Source organism: Epinephelus fuscoguttatus, linkage group LG13 (genome assembly GCF_011397635.1).
Source record: "Epinephelus fuscoguttatus linkage group LG13, E.fuscoguttatus.final_Chr_v1".
NCBI lineage: Eukaryota > Metazoa > Chordata > Actinopteri > Perciformes > Serranidae > Epinephelus > Epinephelus fuscoguttatus.
Genome location: NC_064764.1, coordinates 7,203,766 through 7,222,939, shown reverse-complemented (window position 1 = coordinate 7,222,939; position 19,174 = coordinate 7,203,766). Strand labels below are relative to the sequence as shown.

At 40.9% G+C, this 19,174-nt stretch overlaps 3 protein-coding genes across 4 annotated transcripts in view; 1 reads left to right on the top strand and 2 right to left on the bottom strand.

Annotated features, from left to right (window-relative positions):
- The window catches only part of wdr75 (WD repeat domain 75), a 28,248-nt gene extending 22,044 nt beyond the window's left edge, over window positions 1-6,204 (top strand). Inside the window, exons 18-21 of one of the 2 annotated variants that reach the window (XM_049593433.1) lie at window positions 858-917; window positions 1,437-1,577; window positions 1,737-1,828; window positions 2,161-6,204. In XM_049593433.1, coding sequence (XP_049449390.1) covers window positions 858-917; window positions 1,437-1,577; window positions 1,737-1,828; window positions 2,161-2,383 — 516 coding nt within the window. In that variant the 3' untranslated portion in view covers window positions 2,384-6,204. The remainder of the gene's footprint in view (window positions 1-857; window positions 918-1,436; window positions 1,578-1,736; window positions 1,829-2,160) is intronic. The other variant, XM_049593432.1, reaches the window with a different exon arrangement.
- Window positions 1-19,174, bottom strand: part of LOC125899276 (signal transducer and activator of transcription 4-like) — a 216,598-nt gene that overhangs the window by 52,572 nt on the left and 144,852 nt on the right. The gene's annotated exons all lie outside the window — the stretch shown is intronic.
- On the bottom strand, window positions 8,973-18,470 carry slc40a1 (solute carrier family 40 member 1). Its single transcript, XM_049593448.1, has 8 exons — window positions 18,107-18,470; window positions 17,903-17,970; window positions 17,341-17,500; window positions 16,860-16,975; window positions 14,349-14,475; window positions 13,706-13,951; window positions 12,907-13,545; window positions 8,973-12,442 (listed from the first exon to the last, which is right to left on the bottom strand). The coding sequence occupies exons 1-8, from the start codon at window positions 18,138-18,140 to the stop codon at window positions 12,126-12,128; spliced, it is 1,707 nt and encodes a 568-aa protein (XP_049449405.1). The 5' UTR covers window positions 18,141-18,470; the 3' UTR covers window positions 8,973-12,125.

Sequence of the window (19,174 nt, the reverse complement as noted above, 5' to 3'; positions counted from 1 at the left end):
TACCGGTACTGGTTCCAGTATGGAATTTGGAGGGATTTCCTTGAATTTGGCACAGATGTTCACACAGACTCAGTGGTTGGAATTTGGTGGTGAAAGTTCAAAGGTCAAGATCACTGTGACCTTGATAAACATGTTTTTGGCCATAACTCAAGAATTCATATGCTAAATATGACATAATTTCACAAAAACGTCTAATAGGATAAAATAATGAAGTGATGACATAGTATATTCAAAAGTCAGCCTCACTGACATCATAATGTTCTGAAAAAATACTTTTCTGGCCATTATACTGTGTCATATCTCAGGAACAGAAGGGAAGACATTTGGTCAGATACTGAATTAGTGACTCTAATCTTTGGTGCCCAACTACTTAATGATTGTATAGATCATCTGTGTTGTCAAGAGGAATATGTGTGGGACGCATCCATGTTTTCATGAACATGAACGTAAACTGTAAGTGCAATTTGACTGGTGTGTGGAGATGTACAAAGCAAGATGGTAATTACATCTTGCACACACACATAATAAAAATTACAGTGATTGGTCCTAAAGGGGGTGCTACACTGACAGATTTTTATAAGGTGGCATATTTGTTAGTGATTGAAACTGTTATGATGAAATGGGTAACATCAGTGAAACCATATGACCACAAGCCACATCTTCAGGTTCTGTTCTGTATCTTCTCAGTGATATCCTCATGTGACCTTACTATCATGGCAAGTATCCTGTCATTTTAGTTACAGTGTGCCATTGAGAAAAGTAACATTGCAGTAAAAAGAGTCCCTAATTACCTTTTGCACATTCTGTGTGCTGTTATTGTGTTCATACTGTCGACTGATATGGATTCTCCTCTGCAGGATCTCATGACATTCACCACTAAGGCGGAGGAGGACAGACTGATGGCATCCAGCAAACAGGTACGGCACACCTGAGCACCAACTGACAGTCAGCAATGAGTTTCACTCATTTTTGGCCTGCTGCCCAAAACCTCAGGATGTCACTTACCAAGCAAGTTCAGAGTAGGTTTTCTGAACTCAGTTCCTCATGCTTGGCACTCTAAACATAACAAAACTAATACAATGAAAACTGTGAGCTGGACTGATGCCTGTATCAAGTGTTGCTTCATATGTTGTCCTCTGGAATGAACACAGGGTAATGGTGAAGAGCCAGTTCATTATCTTGGCTAAAATTGCAAGAACTGGCAAGAGATTACCAGAACGGTCCAATAAATGAGCCATCTGCAGATCAGTGTAGCCTTTGTTGACAAGTCTGTGTTCTCTCTCCCTAATTAAATGAGAACACGAAGTATCCAGATATGCCTGCTGTGTTTCACTCATCTGTACTGTCTTCCTTCACCTCCTTAAACTGTTGATCTGTTTTTTATTAATGTGAAACATTGCCTGTTTTCCCTAACATTGTGATCCCTCCCTTTTAAGCTTGTAATCGATGACAGTGTTGCCATGACACCGTTCCACCTGTTGCTGGGGAAACACAGGCAACAGGAGAGTGAAGACATGCTGAGCAGTCTGTCTGCTGAGAGAACACCTCTGCCACAGGGCTCTGCTGCTATCAGAGAGGTCGGTAATCCAGCCCTGCATGGATTATGTTCACTTTGAGTTGTATATTTGTGTTTGTGCATCTTAAATTTGTGACATTGACTTTAAGACTTTCAGATCTTCACATTTTTTAATATCAGTTTATAGTGCATTGAAGGTTTTTTTTTTCTTTCTTGACAGCTTCTGCAGACCCCGGCTCATGTCTTGCCCTCAACCTCTTTCCTCTGTTCAATGTTTGTACAGTCTCTGCTCATCTCCGTTACAGACACCAGGTCAGTGATCCACTAAGGCTGTTCTGAAAACCTTTTGTCAGGCTTTCAAAATTCAAGACATTTTCTGAATAAATATCCATGTATTTTATTAATAAGCCAATAACAGCTGGAAAATTGGCACAGTCATAGTGGTTATTTGTGCCTTTTTAATATGTAATATTTATTAACTGGGAGAAATCCAGCTCTATTCTGGAATTCAGGTGTCATGTGATTCAGAAACTTAAGATCCTGGCTAAAACAATGCAGATGGAAAAATGTGAACTCTCTTATTTATCTCTGAAAATATGCAGTCATGTTAACTTTTTTCCCCATTTGTGTTCTCATGTCCTCAGGGAGAAAAATAAACATGCAGAGGAGGAAATGGAGAGCGAGAAAGAGGAAGAGGATTCAGATGGCGAAATGGAATCCAGCGTTCAAGGACCAGAGCAGGCGTCTCTGGGAGGCCTGGCGACAGCAGAGTCTGCAGCCCCCGCTCTAACAAAAGCACAGGTTAGAGAACTGAGGAGGGTGAAGAAACTTGACCACAGCTGGCTTTCGGGCCTCCTGAACTCTTGAACATGGCTCTTTACAGAGACACTCGCACAGATACAGTGCCTATAGAAAGTTTTTAACACAACAGTGTTTGTTGTTTTGTTTTATGCCATTGAGTCAGAATGGATTTCCTCTGGAAGAAAAAAAACAAAGTGTGAATAAATCTCTAAGCAGTTACAAAACAGAAATATTTGATTGCATAAGTATTCACTCCTTTGGCAGCAATTACAGCCTTGAGTCAATGTGGTTTCAATTTCAACATTTGAACAAAAAAAAATCTCCCCTATTCCTCTTTCAAACTGCTGAAGCTCTGTTTGACTGGGATAATATGTGAACTGCAGTTTATAAGTCTTACCCCAAACTCTGGACTGCACTGAGATCTGGATTCTGAATTGCCACACCAGAATATTAACATTAGTGTGTAGTCCCATTGTGTAGTTTTGACTTAATGTTTGTTGTTGTCTTGTATGAAAATAAATCCTTTCCTAAGTCACAGTTCTCTTGCAGACTGCAGCAAGTTTTCCTCAAGGGTTTTTGTGTTTCACTGCAGTTCTGGGGCTGCTTACACTAAGTTTGCAACATGCAAGCTTTCCCCATTATCTTCTTTTGACACTTCTTGGACTATCACTTTATTTGTGATCCATACATAAGCATGCAAGAGCTCCATATTTATTAGCAATTTGGAATCTTTAGTGCTTGCAAATAAAGTTTGTAAAATGGCTCCCTGTTACTCACTAACTTTGCAAGGCTCTTAGTTCCTGCTGCAGAAAAAAATGGTGCCACTACCAGACTTTGTGCAAGGGAAGGTGTGTTTTTGCTGATGTACGGTCTTCGGTTTACATCTAACATAAAGTTTACTATGATGATCAAAAAGCACACTTATTGAATCAAAAGACAGAGAACCTTCTCGTTTCATTTCAGTGTCACATGCCTGCTAATAATAACTAGCTGAGGACATGTATGGCTATGAAATATTTGTTAAATTTTATGATTCTTCTGCCTTTTCAGTTAATTGTCTGAAATCCTTCTTTGTCTTCATCAGTGGTTCCCAACCTTTTTACCAGCCGTGATAACACGACGGCTGGTATTGTTATCATATTGTGAATCTGTGTGTGTGTCATAATTGCAAACTGTGGTCTAACTGTGGTCTAACAGCTATTGTAGCAGAACTACCACAGAAGCTATTTTGAGTATTTTTTTCTGTCGGCCGTGGACAGATTTTGTTACCGCGACAACATTGCAGTTGTGCCAGATGCAGTCAAAAGACTTTACAGATGTGAAGTTGTGATCATAACGGAGGCGTTTGAAGATGGGAGTGGTCCGTGCAAGGGGGCAAAAGTGGGATCACTGTTCATTGGAGTTGTACCTCGTATGATTTTGTGTGACAAATTATTGATTGGAAGTAGGGAAGGGGCCATTGAACCCCCCACTTTGTACCCCTGGCTCAAATTTGTTTTAAGTCTCTGATCACTTTGTTGCAGCTGGAGTGATCCCATCGCAAGACTGTCTCTAGTTTGACATAATTGTTGATGTTTTATTTTCAGAGATTTATATTATCGTTTTCACATTATGTGAACTATTCCACAGTCCCTCCCTGGTTGGGAATCTGGTCTTCATGACATACTTTTTGACAAAATATTAAATTAAAAACACCTGGATCTGCAACATAAAGCTTTATTTAACTGCTGTGCCTTCATTAAACACAATCATCATTTCACTTAAAACAAGTGGCTGCACCAGTGTTGATTTTTGTATGTCATAGTAAATGGATTGAATAGTTATGCAATCATTTAGTTTGGTGTCTTTGTATAGTTACTTTTTTACTTGCACATGAAAGTGTTTTAGTTGATAAGAGTTTAAGTGTTAAAGGGCCAGTGTGTAAAATGGGTTGAAAACAGTGACATCAGTGGTCAAATTCTAGATTGCAGGGCTCACTCGCTCACCCCTTCTGTCGGGTAAATGACGGTGGCCTCGTAGGGACAAAAAGCCTTGCGCACGAGTTTTTCAGGAGTAGGTCTATCTAGCGACGAGGTGAATATTTATTTAGAAATCTAAACCACGTTATGTGGTATATAATATAGTATATATTGTAATGAATCCCTCACGAGCAGGAGACCAGAGGAGCGTTCGGGAAAAAGGCCAGTTTATTTGAGCACCGCCAACCTCCAGCCCACACACTGACTGACAGCGTAGCCAGTAAACAGAGCTCAGCTGTTGATTTAGCCTAGGGATATCTCCGGACTATAGTAGCTGCAATGGACGACTTTGAATGCGATTTTGAAGAGTTTCTTGTAGCGGACACAGACCCAGAGCCATACCTGTTTGAGCCGGAGCATACAGATGAGGAACTCCATGTGTTTGATGCTGAGCGGGCGAGAAGAGAGGCTGAATGCACAGAATGGGATTCGGTGCTACCATTGTTGGGGAGATATATCATCAGGAGGAAAGCGCTGCAGAGAGTGCATCACAAGGAGTGAAGTTGCGTCTTCTTTTCCTCGCAGATGACGGTTCGGGTTCATTCTCTCCTGTTGTGTGGTAAATGTGGTCCATTCTCAAACTTTATAACTAAAAAACTTTTCACTACTCTCCATCGACGAACTACTAACACTCTCTGCTGTTTCCTCCTCCTTCTTCCTTCCTTCCGCTGTCTTCGTTGGTTTATTTATACACGCGAAACGCATTCTCTGGCTGGCTGGATTGTCCGCTCGGTCTGCCGTACATGCATGGCAGCGCAAGATGGCGACCTCTCTCTCTAAAAAAGCATAATTATAAGGCTACGAAAACCAAACGAATTTTATTTTATAGTGATTATACACTTGTATAAACATATTAATGGGTAGAATATTCAGATTCAGATTCAGATTGACAATAAACCATGCCAAATATTACACACTGGCCCTTCAAGAAAGACGACTCACTGTAATTCAGTGTTAAAACCAGGAAAAATCCAAGAGGGGAATCAGTCAGCCTTCTGTCTGACTGATTTTGAGTCATCCCTCACCTTTTTATCCAACAGCAGTGCGTCTACAATATAGAGTCCAAACTCAGTTTTTTTTTTTGTTTTTTTTTTTTACAGTGTCAGTATTGTGTGAGGTAATTCAGTATAGTAGTGAGTTATATATGTAGATGACATTTCTCAAATTGTTGTATAAGCAGGTGAACCATGACACAGCGTTGGACTGTTGCCTTCAAAATGTGTTTGGAAATGAGGCAAAATGAATGTTACAAAATACATGATGATTACATGTTGTTTGAGGAAATGTAACCCATGGTATTTTTTGACCTTGAAAAGTCATATTATTGGTGCTGTAAAGTCAGTTCGGAATCAGCAGACTCTTGAGTAACACATCTCAAATTCCTGAGTAAGCTGTCTCAGAAACAGAGGGTCACGTTTTGTTCCCAGGCTTGGATAAGACCGTGCACTTTCATCTCAGCATTTTTCAGTTCCTTTCTCGATCAGGTGCTCTGAGCCAAGGCCTCCCACCGCAGAGCACAGATCCATCATACCCCACCATGATCCCTGCGTTTGACAGACATTGAGCTTTATTGATCAAAATTATCGAGTCACATGTTTATCTTTCACTTTTATGACTTGATTTCAGCTGGGATTGTAAAGCGGACCAAGTGAATAAAAAAAATAAAAAAAGAAACACAATCCCTGTCTTATACTTTAGGGTAGATTTTACTTTCTCTGGTGATTGGGGGGGGACGACAGTAATTCACTTCAATATTTAGTTTAAACCCAGAAACTTTACAACAGGTTGACTTTCCTTCCTATCTTCTCTGTCCACTACCTTTACATTTACCCCTGAGCAAAGCACCACAATGAGCAACTTTATAGAAATATACTGTAATGTATAAAAAAGTAAAACATATAAAACTCAGAGGGATTCTCTGGTGTTCATTTAAACAAAACCAGTACAACTAAGACGATGTAAGTTTGAAAATCAATCTGTGCATGAGGGGAGAAAGTAAAATCTAGAATTTCTCTGTTATTTATATCTTAAAGAAATACTCTTTTTCATTCTCATGCTGATGCCATATATTGTCTTCTAGAGATGCTAAGTTCAAGTGGAGATGATGAGCGGTGAGCTACAAGGTCTAGTCAGGTCACTTTCGTATAATATGACAGGCACTAATGCTTCCAGTCACGTCTATTTCAGGTCCGCTAAATTTAGGCTCTTCAGTCCATTTTGCAAGTGTTGGTGGTGCTTTTTGTGGTTGACTTTGGACGGTGGTGGTGTGTGGCTGTGAGCCCTAGCCATCAGCATAAAGGAAAAAATTCACCAGTCTGAAAACTCTCCTGCCAACTTCTAGCTAGCTAAAGTTAGCAGCTAGATGTGCAGGTGGAGGTTTTCAAATCTAAACATCAGTAAACATCAAGGAAAGATGGAGAAGAATGGACACCAGTTGAACTAGCGCCCTGTTTGTCAGTGTACAGGTGTTGGAAAATAAGATAGACGACCACTGTAGTCGATATCCAACAGGATACCAGAAACTGCAATATCCTTTAATTCCCTGAACCTGGCTAAATCTGGGACAAAGCCATACAACAAGGAGGCTCTTTTCCAATCTTAGAGCAGAGGACTTGAGAGAGAGGTAGAGGAAGTGTGTGCTTTACTGGTTTGACGGTGGGAATGTGAGGTGCTGTCTCGATCCTGCTGTGGATCACTGCTATATGCTGTTTGTGAAGACTAACTATGTGTCCGTCTTGTTGAGGTTAGGATGTGTGAACAGTTAAATCATTATACAACCAAAAACCATGGATTACAAGAACCATCTAGAAACATAGACAGTTAAAAGCAGCAGCCAACAATGAAGATGGAAAAGAGGACTACATTATAGTGCACAAGTTAACAGAGCTGATGGGATCACATTTCACTGGAGTTGTATGTTGTATAATTCCATGTGACAAATAAGATACGGAGGGTTTTTCTTGCTTGCAGTCTCAGAACCCATTGGCTATAGTCTGATGATGATGAAGCCTCAGGGGGCGAGGGCCATTTTTTTGGGTTGATCCGGTGTAGCCAGCAGATATCCAAGCCAAGAACTTCCTCTTCCTGCATCAGTCATTTTGGCTAATCTCTATAAACAGACAAATGCATAAAATGCAGATTAAAAAAAAAACTAATATAAAGCTGACTTCTTGTCAGACGATACCCAGTGAGTTCCAAGACTGCACCTTGGTCAATGCGTTACACCTCTCTACATGGACTGTTTATCTGCCGTTCAAAAATGATTAGTCAATGCTATTCAGACTACAAACAGAAACCAAAACGCTTTCGATACCAAAATCTTGTCCTGTCGCCTATTGATCCTGTATACATATGCAGATATCTGTTAATAGAGACAATTTGCTTGTGGCAAACAAATTTGATAAACAGTGCATGTTAAAGTATGTGAGCTTCTAACACCTGACCTTCCCCATCAGCAGTGTTGTCAGTAAAATATTATTTCTAATGACCTTTGAAATTACAATTTTTTTCTCTCTTGCACAAAAACTGTAAGATATCTGCAGTGTGGGCACTTATCTCGAATCCCAGTTCTTGTCTATAGACATTGGACTTTCGCTGCAGTCAGCTGCCCTTTCCCTCTCAAGTATGCGGTTCCTCTAAGTATGAGGAGGGGCCTAAATTTGTATTTGCATTTTAACTTATACTAAAACTAGAATTACCACCTTGCGGTTGTACGCCTCCACCAACCAGTCATGTTGTACTTATAGTTTACATTCATGTAGGTGGAAACATGGATACTACACACACACACACCCTCCTCCTGGCAGCACAGAAGATCTATAAAATCAGCATAGTTTCAAGGTGGGCACCCAAGATTAGTGTCACCAATTCAGTATCTGACCATATGTCTCCCCTTCCGCTCCTGACATACAACAGTGAGTCTGTGTGTTTGTGTAGTCACAGCAAAATGTGGTCCATGTGACACCTACTATAGTGGGAACTACCACAGAAGCCGCTTTGGGTACTTTAGCAGGTACTTATATGTCTGTCCTCAACTGCGTAAGATGTAGTCACGAAACTTAACAGGTGTGTAGTTGAAATTAAAATGAAGGCCAAGTTCGAAGATGGGTGTGGTCTAAGCAAGGAGGGCAGAAACAGGGGGGTAGAAAGTAGGGATGGGGCCCATTGCCCAAAACCTGTGTACAGAGACTCAAAAAGGCACAACTGTACCCATTAACTGTCTAACTGATCAGCAGTGCATTGGTATTTGGTGTTACATAAACCTTTGGTACTTACTCCTGATAGTACCATCACAATACGCTCACAGTTTAAATATATATAGAAATGCATTGTGCTGAAATGACCACAAAATGCTGAGTCATAGCCCACTAACATGTCCCAGGCTGAGCCCTTGAAGCTTGTGTTGAGCAAAAACCAGGTCACTCTTTGTCTTTTCAGCAGGCATGCAAGTCCAGGTCATCCAGCTTGGCTTAAAGTCAGTCACTTTAATGCTGGCTGCCTGACACAAAGGGATTCTGGGGAGGAAATTAGCAGCTAACTCTGCTGTGGTATGTGACCTCACACAGCAGCAGCCAAGCCCAAGAAACTCTGCCAAATAATACACCGTGCACACACATACAGTAGACCATACAGACAAGCAATTGTGAAGGTTTTCTTTATTTAGGAAACCTCATGCAATACAAGCAGTACCAACGTCCTTATATTCAGTGGAGTGCGATTATTACATAAAAGTGATTTCTTCATGATTGAATGCATTTGTCTATTGAACTACAATAACACTGATATATACTATATACAGAAAGAAATATATATTGCCAAATTAAAGCAGTATGATACAAATGTATTCAAATGAAATGCAATAATTACATTATACACAAATTTCAAAATCTTTAAGAAACCCCAATTTGACAAAAAATGTTAACACTAGGTGTAAAAAAAACATGTAAAAAAAAAAAAGTCAGCATTTCCAGACAAACAGCATGAAAGCAATATACACAATAAATTGTATTTATTTATTTATATATATTTTTTTTTAGCATTTTCTAATTGTATATTTAGGTTTATATTGACTGACTGCTAAAGTTATTTACATTAAAAATACAGAGTTATGGCCTTGTGAGATATTCCTGAATCAGCAGACCAAGCGTTGTAAGAGCTGGTTTTGTTCTCATGCCCAGACTGAGTTTGAGGTTACATTAAACCCGGCTGGAACATGAAAGTTAAGCTCCATTCCCAGTCAGCCTGCACCTCATGGCACACCTGCAGATGTCCTGACTCAGCATGTGCAGCTAAAAAGTGGCCTTCTGTTCTCCTACATCTGGTGTGGCTACCTCTGTTTCCAACCTAAATATACCTCCCCCCCTCCCCTTCCCCTTCCCCCATTACCAAAATCCTGGTTAGACTGGCTAGATTCTTCATGGGTAGGGTGCGGCTAGTAACCGTCTTAATGCAGCCACATGTGCGTTTAACAACTGTCAAGGCTAATTAACAATAAGGCAACAGAAATCACTAAAGGTCAGAAGAAAGGAATTACTTAGAGCTACATTAGTTGCTGCATTTGGGCAGATCTGTGACAGATAAAATAAGACATAATTTGTCTTACAAATGAAACATTGAATTCATATGCAGTTCGGTGCACTCGGCATAAGTGTAGATTTCAGGAGGGACACAAGGGACAAGTCGCCCTCAATATTTAGAGCATGTATTTGTGCTCCCCAATAAAAACCTTAAAGTAGACATTTACACCATAGATGGATACAGGAAGGAACACCCCTGTTTCATATGCGTTCCCCTCAGATGTTGACACAAAACCTATGCCCTTGGCACTCGAGGGTTTTGCTGCTACAGCCTTATCTGGTCTGGTTTGACCAAGTAGATCATGGTGGCTAATGTCAGAAAACTTTACATAGATACTGCTATCATTAGGACACTTCTTTGTTAAACTATATTTTAGCGTTTATCATTACCCTGTAATTATCACTTGTATCTACGGTGGCCACTATTTAGAAAGTTACATACAGTAGCCTCACTTTGTAACAAAGCTACTTTACAAAGTGAGGCTACTGTATGTAACTTTCTAATTTAACTGTTTTTGATTTTTGATTTTTTGATTTTTAACTGTTTTTGAAAAACACTCTTAATTACACAATCACTTAACAGGAAAAGTACTTTAATGAGATACTATTGAAATCAATTTTCTAGACAAATACTGCAAAGCCAAGGATGTCAACAGAAGTGTCATAACCTTGACTTGAGTAAAATGTGTCCACCTCTGGTAAAGTTTGGAACAATTACAACTAAAGCTGACTCAGCCCAGATCCAGAGTCTGTTGGCAATCTGAAGTGGTAAACTGAGATCGGGGAAAGGGTGCTGACTAAGCTCCCCGGTGGACTTTTGAGGAAACAGGGATAACTGAGGTAAACTCTTTCAAAGGAGCTAGTAGAGTTTTTCCCCATGAGTGTCACAATATGTGCCTTTATTAACCACAACGGCCCCTGATCCCAACAGCGTCTGAATACACTGACAGAGAAACTATAAGTGATTGAAATGAGATTGTGCAGGGGTTAATGTGCGAGTCAGTCAAGTTTGTGCAAAAATATTGATCAAATGCCTGATCACGCATTGGGTGTAATGACAGACGTCAATCACTTAAAGTGCCTGTGTAACAACAATCATGATTGAAAAATTACTCAAGAGAACATAAAAATCAAAAGCTGACATTATGAATGTAAACTATCAGAAAAACAAAATTTAAGTACAATCTCAGAGTGAGTTAGAAATATACTGTATGAAGGCATTAGTAAACCTACACAACTACTGTCACCTGATGTAAAAAATATATATTTGGAATGCTTCGGACAGATAACTGGTTTCCCTCACTTCCTTTTATGCCACATGTGGACTTTGACTTTGGTAACTGAGAGAGCTATTGACAAGGGTGCATAGGATTTCTCATTTATGGCACAGCCGCGAGCGTGCAGCACAATACTGATGATATAGTTAATACAAGAACCACCGTCTGCATTTCCTGAATAAATACAGTTAACTGCATAAACCTTAAACCTACGTATTAAAGAAACTAGATCCCAGTTGTGTTTGGTTAAATAAAAAGCATCTTCCCTCCCTGTGGAGGAAGACATCCACAACATGCTCATCATACATGTATATGTAAGCTAGGCTATCAGAGAACAGCTAGCAGACACAGCTACAGCACCGATGAAGAGAGGCAAGTGTCAGAAAACGGGAGACGTTCTCTCTTTTGTGGTCTCAGACAGTCATCCCCCTTAATCCAAGCCTCAGTGCCTGCTTCCCTGCAAGATTTCTCCCTCATGTTGCCTTTTAGTTAGCTGAAGCACCTTTTAAAATTCTTTACAGCTACATCCAGGCTATTAAGAGGGGAATATTTTACAGCGCCTTATCCCCTGATTTCTTTAACAGGACCCATGTCGGGGTCACAAGCCTAGAGGTGATGGATCCTTGTTTGACAGTACATGTATGTTTGTTTCAAAGAGCATGGACCCACAGACGAGAGGTTCTCCTCTGACTCCCAGACTGAAACAGATAGAGAAACCCTGCTATATCTCAAGTGTTAACTGTGGATTAGATTCCTATGACTGTAAGCTTTCTAACCATTTCCTTCTACTTATGATTAATGCTGTATTCATGGCTACAGTATGCATAGCATGTTAGGTTACCAGGCCAGCTACAAGCAAAGATATTAGAAAGATAAAATGGAAGGTTAGGGTAAGGCTTGAGAAATATGTACCCAGGACAGAGTCTCTTTAGTGGGGTTAGACAGTGGTAGGTAGTGAGGGGCTGTCCACCGTCTCCATCTTCTGCTCTGGCGAGCAGCAGAGGAAAAGGCGGCTGCCCAGGCTCCTGAAGGCAAATCCAAAGTACATGATGTGACCCATGGCCACGAAGGACACGGAGATGATGACCAGCAGGCCGAAGGCCTCTGGGTTTGGAGCCAGAATCACCATGATGAAGTGCAGTAGGTCTAAGAGGTAATTCATGGAGTTCTGGACGCCGTTGATCACACCTCGTTCTGATTCAATCACATTCTCCTGGATGAGCTGGGTCACTGTCAGGTCAAAAGACCACAGGCCTGCAAGACAGAGATCAACAGTCAGTCCTAATGGTATTTTTACAGCCACATTATAACCACTTCAGTAGACATCAGTAGCTGTAAGCGGTAATTATCAGGCAATATTATTGGAATCAAAGGTTGCAAATATTGCTCTGACACATGCGGCACAAATTCTGGTTACTTATGAAAAAGTTAAACCTGTGTGGATGTGCCTGAGTCACCTTCAGGAAGTCATAAGTTAGAAAACAGTCTTTTACAATCTTATGAACGGAAGTGAACTTGCCAACAACACGAGGAAACTCTAATTTCCTTTCAAATAAAACAATAAAACAAACCAACTCAGACTCTGCACCATTTACTTCAATGGCAATCAACTGCACTTTGGAGCTTCTACTCTGCTCCATAACAACATAATATCAAATACAATATCCTGGTATTTAGATAACCACCACAAAAAATTGAAGGGGGACTATTTTACTCACCAACTCTAGCAGCAATGACGCCAGCAAACAGCAGACTAACAGACATGTAGGACTGCAGCGGTGGCAGCTCTTCAGCTGGTGCAGCAGTAGTGGCGTTTCCACCGGTAAGAACGCTGGTGAGGCTGTGGTCAGCCTCGGGCAGTGTCTTCTCTCCGATCAGGTGGGTGTACAGATCCTGGAAGGGCGAGACACTGAGGTCGAAGGGGCTACCAGGAGCAAAGACCGAGATAACACACAGCATGAGGCAGGACAGCTGGGCCATGCCTGAAATGAAGCCTGTGCGGATCAGGCCACACTTCTTGCGAACCCAAGTGAAGGCGACGGTACCACAGATGCCCGAAACAGCTGAGGCCCCCATCAGCAGACTGAGCACTGAGCCATTGAGGCCCTGAGTGTAGGCATAGCCCGTGGTGATGCAGTCAAAGCCAAGCACGGTCATGTAGAGAAAAGCCAGGGACATGCCGGCAAAGAAAATGTTCTGGTTGTAGTAGGCCACCCAGCCAGCCTTCAAGGTACGTAGGGGTTCCGTCATCTGGTAGCAACAGCCGTGATGCTTGGGAGCATCTGGTTTGGCCACAACTGAGGTATCATTCATCAGAGGCTGAGATGACTCTTCAGGACTCTGGCCATCCTCCAAATCTGAGAGAGGGAAGGAGCATGGAGAGATTTAGTTCAGTTCAAATCATCACAAAGGCCAAAACTCTCCACACTCATCCAGTGAGTAAGATGCTTATTACCAAAAATAAAATACCAGATAGTCTCAGATGGTACAGGTGAAACACAAAGTTCTTGCAACTACCTTTTGGGGGGCTGAGCTGTTTGAGCTCATGTTGCTGCTCCTTCTGGCCAGCTTTCACGGCCAATGCTGGTGTCTTCTGGTAGACCTTCCATAGCAGTGCATACTCCAGACACATAGAGCACAGGTTCCAGCCAGAGATGAAGCCACAGCCAATGAAATGGGAGCCAAAGGCCATTATCTGGCCCACCAGCATGGGAGCCAGGATGTTGGTCAGCTGGTCGATAATCCGCACTGTGGCATTCATGTCTGTTCATACCAGAGTGGAAGGATGTGTAAGTCAATATTAACTGTTTCATAACACCTTATTAAATACTGACAAACAAATTATGTGATCAAATAGTGGCCCCTTGTAGTCCTTTTATTTTGGTAAGTCTACCTGCATATAGCAGGTTTTGATAAAAAATGATGGTACTAGCACAGCAGAATGACAAAGGTCATCAAGTTCATGAAAGTTTTCCATCATGTGAGCAATTCTTTTGAATAGTTCATAACAATCAGGGGGAAACTGTGGGGGCATAAAGGTGAAAAATGAGAGTGAGTCAGCATCTAGAGTTCAAAGTCTGCCTCACTACAGAGATCTGATAACAGGTCCTGTGACACCTATATTCAATGATATGCTCGCAGCTGGTAAAGAAACACTGACCTGCCAAAGTGCTGCTGTCCTGACCTGCCACAACCACCACCCAGTCCCTCTGGATTGTGATAGATGTAGCCGTACTGGCTAGGTTGGCAATGTTGGCAATGGTGATCACCAGAATGTAGCAGGTGGTCTGAAAAACAAGATAAGGTTGTTTTTTTTTAACATTTGTATCTTTCGTTACACTTTTATGAATATCCACTGGTTAGGCTGGTAAGTCTAAAAACAACAAGGGGTTGATATAATTAAAAACTATTGTCAGTACAGTTAAAGCCTGTTGTAGCTTACTCCTCCATCATTTTCCGACAGTTATTACCAACACATCAATGAGCCACACTGTTGCACTGGCTGACATGTTCCTTCATTACCACTAATACACACTGTAGTTTATGTTGACTCAATTACACATACTCCATCCTGTTGCACGAAATACTCATTCAAGCTGTAGTTCCTGACTCCCCCCAAAAAAATCAATCTCGCAGTTGTTACTGTCAATGTGAATTATAAGCAGTTCAACAACAACATTCGAAGGTACTTGAAGAAGGTCGAAGAGATGAACGTATCCAGCCACCCATTTCACAGGTAAAAAAAAAAAGTTTAGTTTTTCTCTTTTTTTCCCCCTTCAATCATTTGGGACACATCTGATGTATCTCACTAGGCTGGGAAACACTGCACTGTCCCCAACAAAGACAGTATTTACTCTCGGTTGAGTAACCTACAGTGCTGTGGTTGTTATAGGAAATTACTGAGCCTTTGAAAAAAAGAAGAAGAAGAAAAAGAAGAAGAAGAAACTCCATATTGGTGACCTGTTTTTAAACTTTACATCTTCAGGAGGAAACTGGCCTGGAGTGCCACATAAAAGGAACTTAAATATTTAGAGAAATATGAACAAATTGCTTTGATATTTTTGTGTGATTTGTTTACACAAAAAAAATAAATTATCAACCATTTCATTTAATTGTGGAAATACAAATAATAATGTTATCTAGTATACATTGAATTTCCCCTCGGGGATTAATAAAGTATATTAAAAAAAAAATAAAAACAATAATATATATATATATATATATATTCTTTTTTTTCTCAATATTCTGTGAAAAGGCCTCCTTTTCTGGTTATTTTAATTAATTAAATTCAAGAGTGACAAGCTACTTCATTAGCTGAAATCCTATCTGACTCTGTGACATCAAAAATCCAAGTGTAAAATGAGACTAAGTTCCTATAATTGTCAGTTTGGAAGTGCAGGTTTCACCTGATACTGATAACAATATACTTTGTTAACCAAAGGCAAAGCCAAAGGGCTGCTATCACATGTCATCTTATGTAAACTGAAGAAATCAATAACTTCCTATGGACAAAAAGCTGATAACATTCTGTGAAAAATAGCTGCTTTAAAGAAAGAGCACAACAGCTGGTATAACACTCAACATGTGACCTCAACTGCAGCAGTAATAAAAGGAGCACTGGATGACAAAAAAAGGAAAATGGAATGGCTAATTTGTGAAAGACACTGACAAACTTCTCTGTTTGCTGATCTGTGTGTACACTGTAACGCAGCTGCTCCGGTCAGAAAAGCAACAGAAATGCTTTAACAGACCAGGCCACATTTCTCTCTAAGTCATGTGACAGGCCTTGAAGAACCTGCTGACTACATAGCCTTCAACGAGACACTCAATCTCCTGTTCCACCGTCCTCTCTCTCCACCTCCACACGCTCTCACACCGGTCGTCCCTCTAAACACTCTCACATGGCGAAAATCCCCCCATTCTTTGGAAACCGAAAGGCGTCCTACAAATGCAGAGTGCAACACTGAAGACATTCTCCCCAACAGAAAGCCATTTGTGCTTCAACCCGACACCCCAACCAGTTTCTCATGACAGATGGAAACCTGTCATCTGCAGCTCTGCATCTCAGCAAGCTACAAAATCAGGTCCAAATCTTTGTGGTGGGTGAGCTCTCATGAAGCCACATAGCTCAACAAGTGTAAACAAGCCCTGTACAAAACACTGACACAAACCTTATTTTCCTTCAGAGGACTACTCAGGTGTGTTTGTGTGTGTGTGTGTGTGTGTAATTACCTCTCATGTATTGTTTCCCCCCATAGGAAATTGTGATCGTGACACAATAAGCATTGTTTTCTTGTGATTACAAAATATATTGCAAGCTAATAACTGATTGTTAAATAGCAAGAGAATCATGAAATAAAAATAAAAAGTCATTTGATATACCAATCTTTGACAACAAAAAACTGAATATAGATCAAAGTACTGTGTCAATTTAAGTTAGTGGAACAGTCAAAGGTCTTCGGTAAGTGAACTACATGATTAGGCTCAACTGTAAAAGAGGTCATAAATGATATTGCCACCAGAGTCCATATCAGTAAACGTAAGTAACTTTCAATCCCTGGGTGAGAGGGTTATACTTGAGTAAAAGAGGTACAAATGCTTTCAGTGACAATCCCCATCTGATCATGTTGAAACAGCGAGTGTATAAGAGACAGCACAGGGGGGATCTTACCAGAATCCATCCATTGTAAAGCTCCACAAGCTGTTCTTTGAACTGGAAAACAACCATCAGGAGGATCCCACACACGATGACGCAACTGTTCTGGACGAGCAGCGAAGTCTGGGCCACTGTGGAAACACCACGACCAACATTAGGGACAGAAATCTGATCAAAGACAACAGATCTCTTGTCTGATAACTAGTTCATTAGAGGGCTTCCACAAGACGATGCGATACATTCCCTGCTCCCTGAACTAATCTAATAGTATCTTTGCCAAATTCCTCAGAATAAACATTTCACAAGAGGTGCATTTAACTGTGAAAATGAGGGGGGAAAGTAGCACATGTGCACACCGTATACAACACTATAATGACAGTGCCCCATATCTATTTTTTTTTTTTTTTTTGGTATAAGTTTTGACCATTTATTCCTGACAAACTTGTGTTATGACAATCCCTCAAGAACAGTTATACTTTGATTAGTGTTGGCTTACCTTTGAGTCTGGGATTTTTGTCCACCCAGTCCCCAATGATGGCCCCCAGCAGCAGCACGGAGCCGGCCACCACCAGGCCGTACACGGCCGTGAGCAGCAGGCTGTTCCCATACAGCTCCACCAAGAACACAGCCACAGCAAAGTTCCACATTCGGTCACCCTGGGAATCAGATCTTGATTATTCAAAGCTAAGGCTGACACTTGATTCAGGACATTCAGGTTAGGGCAGAGAGGAACTGTGCCATGCATAAATAATAAGTGCCCTCTCTGTTTTCATAGACGAAAAAAACTAATACCCTCTTCAGTTTAATCTATCCTTTAGAGCTATCTGTAAATACCAGTATTCTGTGGTGAGCTACACAGAGAAAACATGTCATTTTGTATTGTAATGACAGTTATAATAGCACATAAAGTAACAATAACAAATTAATGCTGTATTACATTAAGTTTGACACTGGGAAACCACATATGTAGCCTATCATCATGATGGACATGTCCAAGTATATGATGGAGTGTCATTAAAATAGACAATAATGTGTAATAGTGTCAGAGTCTCACTTACCCATGTTGACAGAGCATGTCCCATGTAAATAAGGAATTTGGCTGAAGTGAAGAAGTCTCGGACTGATTCTGTAAAGAAAACATTTAATGGTCAGATTAAATTAAGACGATACAGTTGGTGGTCCATTCGCGTCCCCCTCCATTCATGTGAGGGCTCCGTTTGGGGAATATTTTGTGATGTCGTATGCAATGTAAAATAACCTACCGCAGCATGTCCTCTTAGGTTCAGAGTTATCCATTTTAAAGCTGTCCAAATGGCAAAAAAAAAATAACAGAGTGAATGTTGCTTTTTTGCTTTACGCTGTCTCCTCTTTTGTGATGTTGTAAAGGAGGTCAACCCCCGGCTACCACTGCATCCTACTGTCGACAACGACTAAAAAACAACAAAAGACACGGCGTTTCTCCCTCTTTCTCCTTTCCAAACTTAGCTATCACTGTAGCTGAAGTTGGAAAGAAATTATTTGATAGCCCGAAAGGCCGGTTGGTTGCAAGAAAAGAAAGCTTAGAGCCGTCTCCAGCACCGCTCCGCCTGACGGTCTGCTCTGTTCTGCTGCTCTCTGTTTACGTCCCGCCTCGAATATACTCACGGTGTCACGTGACGTACCATTATTTACACTGTGTCAAAAACAAGTGTGGTCCTCCTACCACAAGCGCTCTCCCCCCCAAAAAAGCTGTATCACATCTGCACAAAAAAAAGTGTCATTGTTGATCATCAATAAACCACTTCGCCCTCTTTACACAGTGGTAGGTGAGCTTTTGTTCGCGTGTGGGAGTTTCTTTTAGCAGAAATCATGAGCAGCAGTTTGACTCCAATCAACACCTGACCAAAGATGTGCTCTACAAATGTAATCTATCACTTTATCACAACACATTGTCCGCCCTATCCACATTTTCTGAAGCAAATCCACAATGTAAAAATACTCTATTACAAGTCCATTCAAAAGCTAACTGCAGAAATACAGAAGTGTTGATGGGAAAATGCACTACCAACCAGACTACCAACTACTTGTTATGCAGACAAACTGGCAACAGAGTCTTATATATTTTGTAATTTGAATATTATTACTTATACAGTAAAGGGTTAGTTTGGATTTTTTTGAAGTGGGGTTTTATGGAGTACTTGTACACAGTCAGTGCATTATGTACATTAGATGTCAGTAAGCATGGTCCCAGTTTGGAGACGAAGGCTGGAGTCCATCACGGAAGCTAAGCAATGTTTTGCTGTGGATAGGGTCTGCAACATAACGCATTTCAGCTACCTACAAAAATTCCC

Coding starts and splice junctions, on each gene's coding strand:
- slc40a1 (XM_049593448.1), bottom strand. CDS start 18,140: ATGGATAACTCTGAACCTAAGAGGACATGCTGCG. Junction 17,971..18,106: donor ACCTAAGAGGACATGCTGCG/GTAGGTTATTTT, acceptor TTTTCTTTACAG/AATCAGTCCGAGACTTCTTC. Junction 12,443..12,906: donor CGTCATTGCTGCTAGAGTTG/GTGAGTAAAATA, acceptor TCTGTCTTGCAG/GCCTGTGGTCTTTTGACCTG.